Source organism: Eimeria acervulina, genomic scaffold (genome assembly GCF_000499425.1).
Source record: "Eimeria acervulina Houghton genomic scaffold, Eah_scaff15, whole genome shotgun sequence".
Lineage (NCBI taxonomy): Eukaryota > Apicomplexa > Conoidasida > Eucoccidiorida > Eimeriidae > Eimeria > Eimeria acervulina.
The window spans coordinates 136357-144747 of record NW_013549151.1 but is presented as its reverse complement, the minus strand read 5'-3'; the positions used below and the strand labels follow the sequence as shown (position 1 = coordinate 144747).

The 8391-nt window shown below is 44.3% G+C and overlaps 1 protein-coding gene across 1 annotated transcript; it reads left to right on the top strand.

Annotated features, from left to right (window-relative positions):
- Positions 1-1028: 1028 nt before the first annotated feature.
- EAH_00004270 (hypothetical protein, conserved) lies at positions 1029-4914 on the top strand (the record flags this gene model as incomplete). Its single annotated transcript, XM_013393482.1, has 5 exons — positions 1029-1056; positions 1301-1682; positions 2120-2397; positions 2645-3877; positions 4088-4914. 5 exons carry the CDS (start codon positions 1029-1031, stop codon positions 4912-4914), a joined length of 2748 nt encoding a protein of 915 aa, XP_013248936.1.
- Between the last annotated feature and the right edge of the window lie 3477 nt (positions 4915-8391).

The window sequence follows — 8391 nt, the reverse complement described above, 5'->3', positions numbered from 1 at the left end:
ATATATATATATATATATATATTTTATATATATATACTTTATATATATATGTATATGCATATATATTTATATATATAAATAAGTATATATTCATTCATATTTATTTATATATATTAATGTATATAAATATATATATTTACATATATAAATACATATATTTACATATATATATTTATATATATTTATATATATATATATATATTTGTTTGCAGAGTTAGAGGGGCCCCTCTTCAATTTAACACTTTGGATTCAAAGTGGATATCCGACGCAATAATACGTCAAGTAGAGTTCTTAGAGAGCAGAGACAGAAGTGCTTCGTTTGCTGTTGCTGCATGCGCTTATAACCTTCCTGGAGAACTGTGCAGTATTTATATTTATCTGCTGCTCTCGCAAAAAGTTACAGAGAGAGAAAGAAGAAGACTTCTTGCTGCTAAAGAACAAGTACTATTATAATATAATATAAATATATAATATATATATATATTTGTTTATTTGTTTATTTATTTATTTGCTTGTTTTGCTGTTATATATATGTGTTTATATATATATATATATATGTTTTATTGTTATTTGTCAATTTACACACTACGCAGACACTCCAAAACGCATGCATGCATCAACTTTATATATATATATATATATATATATATTTATATATATATAAATGTATATATATATATATCTTCATATCTATTCACTCTTTTATCTGTTTATTTATTTATGTATATATATATCTACATATATATATGTAACATCTATATATTTGTATATATATATATATATATGTATATATATTTGTATTTATATCATTCATACTCCACTGAAACGTACAAACACACATTACAGTTGCTAGCAATATGTTATTGAGCTGCTTATTGCTTTTTAGTGTCAGTTTGTTTTTTATGATTGCTGTCTCCTTTTCAAGTGTCTCCATTTACTGGTGTCTGTCTCTCTTTTTCTTTTTCTTTTAATTTTTTTAACCTTAGGAAGGAAGAGAGAAGGGACAGCGACGCGCTAGGGCCAAGCGAATGCACTATAACAAAAGACGACAGCAAAGTCAGAGACACTCGAGGGTTTAGGGTTTAGGGTTTAGGGTTTAGGGTTTAGGGTTTTGGGTTAAGAGGTTTAGGGTTTTGGGTTAGGGTTTAGGGTTTTGGGGTGTAGGGTTTAAAGTTAAGGGATGAAGGTTTTGCACACATAACAGATTCAGGGTTTAGGGTTTATAGTGTATTGTTTCTCGTTAAACCCAAGGGTTTAGGGTTTAGGGTTTAGGGTTTAGGGTTTAGGGTTTGGGTTGCAGAGAGGACTTCGACTGATGTTGGCGAGGAAGAGGGTTTTGAAGAAGAGAGGGGTTTTCTGTCTCCTCCTGAGGCTGGAGAGACAGCTGAGGTAGAAGGAGATGACTCTTTAGGTGCAGCAGCAGCAGCAGCAGAGGAGACAGCAGCAGCAGCAGCAGCAGCAGCAGAAGGAGAAGCAGAAGGTGAAGGAGACAGCAAGAAGCATCATCATAAACGCAAAAAGAAGCACAAGGTCCCTAAGATAAAAAGGAGACACCCTAATCTCTATGGAGACAGCGAAATAGGGTGGTTTGATATACAGCGCAATTATTATCAAGAAGACGAAGCACCCGACTTTAAGGCTTTAATGCAGGACTTAGAAGATTCTATTGCGGAGGCTCTACAGTAAATTATATTTATATTATTATTACGTCTTATTTTGTTGCTGCTGCATATGCTGTCTCCTTTCTATTGTCTCCTTATACATACTGTCTCCTTTCTCTTGTCTAACCTCGCTTGTCTTCTGTCTCTTTTCTACTGTCTTTTGTCTCTACTCTTTTTTCTGCTGTCTCCGCTGTCTTGTCTGCTGTCTCTTCTTGCTGCTGTCTCTTCTGTCTGCTTTCTCTTCTTCTGTTGCTGTCTCCTTTTGCTGCGATTTTTTCTTGCTGCTGTTTTTCGTCTTCACTGTCTCCTTTCTCGTGTTTTGTTATTTCTCTCTGGTCTCATATATAAGTCTAGGGTTGAGGGTTTATGGTTTATTGTCTAGGGTTTAGGGTTTAGAGTTTAGGGTTTAGGGTTTAGGGTTTAGGGTTTAGGGTTTAGGGTTTAGGGTTTGTGTGCAGCATAAGCCCTAGTCGGGTGCGAGGTTTCCAAGCGCGTTACTTTGAAAAGCGTTTGGTGTTTGCTATATACCCTGACCCGTTGCTGGCTGACTCATCTGATGCACTTAAAAAACAAAAAGAAGAAGAAGAAGGAGAAGAAGCAGAGATTAAAGAAGAAGGAGACACTGAAAATAATAATAAACCTGCAGGCGCTCTTAGCCCTGTCTTCCTTATGGAGGCCCTCAGCCAACTGACAGAACAGATGCTGCAAAATAATGAGGTTTTCGCAGATATCACAGGTCCTAAACCCTAAACCCTAAACCCTAAATTATAAACCCTAAACTCTATATCATAAACCTTAGTTCGTAGGGCAATCTGCCTTCGTGGGTTGCTGCTGCTTACGCTGCTGCTGCTGCTGCTGGTCATGCTGCTGCTGATACTGGTCATGCTGCTGCTGCTGGTGGTCAAGCTGCTGCTGCTGCTACTGGTCATGCTGCTGCTGCTGCTGGTCAAGCTGCTGCTGCTGCTGCTGCTGCTGTGCTGCAGGAGGAGCTGCTACCTTTGGTTGGGAAGGCCCTGGGAGCAGACCTTACTGTAACGAGAAAGAGGAGACAGAAGAAGAAGGAAATGCTGCTGTTACTGCTGCTGCTGCAGCAGGTGATGCTGATGCTGCTGCTGCAGAGCAGCCAAAGGAGAAGAAGAGCAAGAAGAAGAAGAAGAAGAAAGAGAAACATAAAAAAGAAGAAGAGACACCTGAAGATGAAACAAATGCACAAAACACTGACATGCAGATGTCTCCACAGTCCCCAGACACCACAACTACAAATGCTCCCCTTCCAGAAGCAGAACTTGCTGCTGATGCTGCTGATGCTGCTGCTACTGCTGCCGCTGCTGCTGCTGCTGCCCCAGCTGCAGCAGCAGCAGCAGCAGCAGCAGCAGCAGCAGTGGTGGCGGCGGAGACTCATAAAAAGAAAAAGAAAGACAAACATAAGAAAGAAAAGAAAGAGAAGAAAGAGAAGAAGGAGAAGAAAGAGAAGAAAGAGAAGAAAGAAAAGGAGACAGCAGCAGAAGTGCAAGAGCAAGTAGTGTCTCCTCAGCCCAAACAAAAGGAGACAAAAAAGGAGACACCTGAGCCCCCTCCGCCTCCTCCAAAGGAGCCTACACCAGCCCCGAGTAGCAGCAGCAGCAGCAGCAGACGCAGCAGCAGCAGCAGCAGCAAACGCAGCAGCAGCAGCGATCAGACGCCCCCTCCACCTCCCCCTAAGCCTAAGGGCCTCGGCCTCACAGCAGCAGCAACAATTGCTGGTGCAGTAAGGAGGCTACGACGCCGTCGCTCTGCTGCAGCAGCAAGCAGCAGCAGAAGCAGCAACAGCAGCAAGCTTAGCAGCAGCAGCAGCAGCAGCGACACAGACTCGGAGACACGAGAGCAAGAGCGTTTGCTGCTGTCGCAGCTGTCGGATTTGTGTCGGCAGCAGCAGCAACTGGAGCAGCAGCTGCAGCAGCAGCAGCAAAGTACAAGTGAAAGCGACTCTGTCTCTTCTTCTGTCTCCTTGGGAATGCTGCAGCCTCCAGCAGCAGCAAACAACCCCGAGCTGCGGTATATTAGCTCTGACGAAGACGAGCAGACAGAGAGACAGCTGCAGAGGGAGACAGAGAGACAGTTAAAGCAAAGACTTCTTAATCTAGAGAAGGCTCAGAGAGAAATGCAGCAGCTCGCTGATACATTTAAACAAACTCAGCAGCAGCTCGCCTACATCCCTGAACCCATCCACGCACAAGGTCAAACCCTAAACCCTAAACCCTAAACCCTAAACCCTAAGGTCTAGATATAAGGTCTTATCTTGGTGCTGCTGTCTCCTTATTTATTGATTTAATGCGTTCGTCTGCTTTGTTGGTGAACCCCGTTGGGTGTGTTTGTTTTATTGTTTGTCTCTGTCTTGAAGTGTCTCCTTTTTAATTCTTTTTGTGTTTGTCTGTCTCCTTTTGCAGCATTTCAAATAGATGGATTTGACTGTCTCTGCATCGATGCCGAGGAGGGGAGACTGTCTCCTTTTATTGCGTCTCCCCCGCCTTTCTCCTCTTCCGCTGTCTCTTCAAAGCTGCTGCAGCCATCTGCTGCTGCTCCTGTTGCTGCTGCTGCTCCTGCTGCTGCGGGGGCGAAGGCAGGGGACAGCTGCTCAGCAGCAGCAAACGGCTATCCTGCTGCGCATGCAGGCGTTTCGCTGCGTACGCCTTTGCTGCAGCAGCAGCTGCTGCTCCCGCTGCAGCAGCAGCAGCAGCAGCAGCAGCAATTGTACTTCCCTTGGTGGCTAGCGGGGAGGGCTCCAAGGAGACGGAGACCTTCTCTATCTTCTGATGACAATACAAAGGAGACAGACACCCCAAAGGAGACAGATAGAACAAAGGAGACAGATAAAAGAGGAAACAGCACTGACGAGATCAGCACCTCGCCTGCAGTTGCTGCAACGGTGCTGCAGCAGCAACACGAGGCTCTGCGTGTGCTGCTGCTCCAGCACAAGCAGCAGCAGCAGCAGCTGCTGCTGCAGAAGCAGCAGCAGCAGCTGGCTAGACGCCGCATAGCTAAGGGTTATGTACCGAAACCCACATCTTATGTTTACAAACCTCTTCAACGAAAGGGGGCAAGAGGAGACAAAGGAGACAGCAGCAGCAACAGCGACGTCGACATCATGAGGGGCTTCCTCTGCAGCAGCAGCAGCGAATACAGCAGCTACAGCAGCACCAGCAGCAGTAGCGGACACAGCAGCAGCAGCAGCAGCAGCAGCAGCAGCAGCAGCGAATCTGATATCTCCGATTGACAGCAGAAAACCGCTGTCTTTTTTTTGTTTTTCTGTTGGCGTTGTTTAATTGTTTTAGGGTGGGGTTGTTGCGTGTTTATTGCAGAGAGAAGAACAAACAAAGAAAAGAATTTATTTGTTTTTGCAGCAACAGATGCTGCCTCTGGTGTCTGCGCACTTAGATTTATTTGAGGTGTATACGCAGCTCGTTGTGCTGTCTTCGCTAGCCATACTGGTACTTAAAAATAAAATAATAAATTGTTTTCTTTTATTTATTATTAATAAAATATTATTTTTTATTGTCTTCAATATTTATTATTAATATTATATGTAGTCTCCTCGCAGTGTATGCGCAGCAGCAAACCTAAAAACAGCGGAGCTGCTGCTTGGCTTTTTATTTTCTTTTTTTATATTCAAACCGAAAAAGAAATGCCTTTTGCTCAGAACAATAATAAGCATATATATATATATATATATACATATATATACATATATATATATATATGTATATATATATATATATACATTATTTATAACGGTATTAAATGCATATATATATATATTATATATATGTATATATATATATATATATAGGCAGAGCAAGTTATATATATATATATACATTATTTATAACGGTATTAAATGCATATATATATATATGTATATATATATATAGGCAGAGCTAGCTAGCTAGCTAGATAGCTAAGTTGCTAGCTAGCTAGGATAGTAGCTGGCTAGTTGCTAGGGGATGCCAGGCAATGCAGAACTGCAATAGCTGGCTAGCTTGTTTACAACGATTAGCTAGCTAGCTAGCCATTCGTAGCAGCTAGCTAGCTAGCTATTCGTAGCAGCTAGCTAGCTAGCTAAGTAGCTAGCTAGTCACTGCAGCTAGCTAGCCAGTTTGCAAAGGCTATATATATATATATATATATATATATATTCATGTTGTTTATTTGTTTGTTTCTTTTTATATCTTGTTTGTCTATTTATTTATATCTATTTATTTATATCTTTTTCTTTTTCTTCTTTTTGTTGTCTGTCTCTTTTGCTTCCTCGTCTATTTCTTCGCTTGTTCTTCATTTATATTTATATTTCTTTTTAGCATATTGATGTCTCCTTTGTTTGTTTGTTGTTTATTATTTGCTGTCTCTGTTCTTTTTTTATATTTCTTTTTGTTTATCAGTGTCTCCTTTGCTTGATGTTGTTTATTATTTGTTGTTTATTATAATTTATTCTTTTTGTGTTGTTTTTACTTTTTATTGCTGCGAGAGAGGCGAGACAAACATCAGTTGGGTTTGCATGCATTAGCAGCATTCTTCTTCTTTCTATTTTATCTGTCTCCTCTGCAATATCTTTTGCTTCTTTAATAGCTGTTTGTCTCTTCATAACAGCAGCAGCAACCTGCTGCTGCAGCTCTGCTGCTGAGAGGGGGGCCTCTCCCTCTTCTTTTTCTGTCTTCTTTGCTGATAAAAGCAAAGGACTAACAGCTGCTGCTGTAGCATCAGCACTAGCACCGCTCCTTTCAGCAGCTGCAGCAGCAGCATCTGCTGCTGCTGCTGCTGCGGCAGATGCTGCTGCTGCTGCTTGCATGCGCGACTGCAATATTTCAAGCTGTGTTGCTTCTTTAGCTTCAGAAATAATTCTTTGAGATATTTTTCTGCTTTCTTCTCTTAGATACACCTCAAGGGGGCCCCTCGTTGCTGCTGCTGCCCCCATCAGCTGGGCCCATACAAAGGAGACAGGTGTACAGCGGCGCAGCAGCAGAGTGTCTCCTGATCTCCGCTGCTCCTGCTGCTGTTGCTGCTTTTGCTGATGCTGCTGCTGCTGCTGTGTGTCTCCCATAAGAAGGAGAGTCGTAAGGAAGTCTTTAAAAGAAAGCTGAGGAAGGAGACAGGAGACAGCGAAGCACGCCCAAGGGTTCAGGTATTGTTTTAATCTGGAGCAGATGGGGGGCCCCTGCCTATACACCTGAATAGGGGGGGCCCTCATAGGGTATTTATCTGTCTCCTTTTGCTGCTTAAACCATCCCCACCACTGCAGCAACAGTGGCAGCATAAAGGAGACAGCTCTCGGAGACACTTCTTCTTCTTCAGCCTTCCTTTTCATTTGCAGCAATGCTCTAGCTACAACCACCTCTTGAATTATATCTCCTTCCTTCATCAGCTTTCTTACCAACTCAAACGAAGAAGATAACTCCTTTATTGCCCATTCAGCATCTCCTAAAGGGGCCCCTAAGGGGCCCCCCATAGGGGCCCCCTGAGTGTCTCCCTGTGCGGCTTCTTTGGGGGCCCCTTGGGGGCCCCTAAGGGGAGCCATTTGGGGGCCCCTTTGAGGGGCCCCTTGGGGGCCCCTAAGGGGGGCCATTTGGGGGCCCCTTTGAGGGGCCCCTTGGGGGCCCCCAAGGGGGGCCCTGTTGGGGGCCCCTTGGGGGGGCCCTTGGGGGGCCCCTTGGGGGGCCCCCTTATGGGTCTCCTGTGTGTGTATAGGGGTTTGTAGGATAGGCGGAGACAGCAGGTGTTCTACTAATTGGTGGGTTTGAGTAAAGTCTTGAATGCAGTAGATAAACAGATTTACTCGGGAGAGTTTAGGGGGGCCCCTGTACCCTTTTAGGAATCTAAGAGACCTATAGGGGGCCCCCCAGTGCAGCATATTTTCATGCAGCAAAGGCAACTCTATAGAGGGTGCAGCTGCTGCAAGCAACTCCGCGTCGCTGGGTATCGGCAACTCCCAGGGACTGGGTGGGGGGCCCCCTGCTGCGCTGCAGCGCAGCAGCAGCAACAGCTGCAGCAGCAGCTGCAGCAGCAGCAGCCGCTGCTGCTGCATGCGAATAATTAGCTGTAGAGACAGAGGGAAAGAAGAGAAGAACCTGCTCCTCTTCATGTTTATTGGGTGTTGTCTTTAACTCCAAACTCTTACTACCTAAACCCTAAACCCTAAACCCTAAACCCTAAACCCTAAACCCTAAGCTCTTGAGTGGATATACACCTAAGACGCACTAGTGCGTCGCCTCCTGTCTTTTTCTTTTTGCTGCTGTTGCTGCTGCTACTGCTGCTGCTGCTCCTCTTTATATTATTATCTCATTCTTCAATAAAACAAACATAGAACGTAAATAATATTTTGTTTTAATATAACAACAGAATAATAATGCTACCCCAAAACACATCCTTGCAGCAGCACGCTGGGGGCTGTCGGCTGCACTGGGGGCCCCCCTCTCCCAGGGGGGCCCCCGGGGGGCCCCCCTAGGGGCCCCCCTGGGGGCCCCCTTCCCTCTGGGGGCCCCCAGCACTTTTGTGTGGACACTTAGGAGTTGTTAAAGTTGTATTAATGAGGTTGAGGAGAAGATTGAGTGAATATACTGCAGAGGCATTCAGGTGTATATGCAGCAACAATAACAATAACGCAGGGGCCCCTCTTCAGCTACCTCTAATGGGGCCCCCCAAACCCTAATTTAATCCCTCCTTACTTTAGGGTTTAGGGTTTACTGCAGCTTGGTGCGGG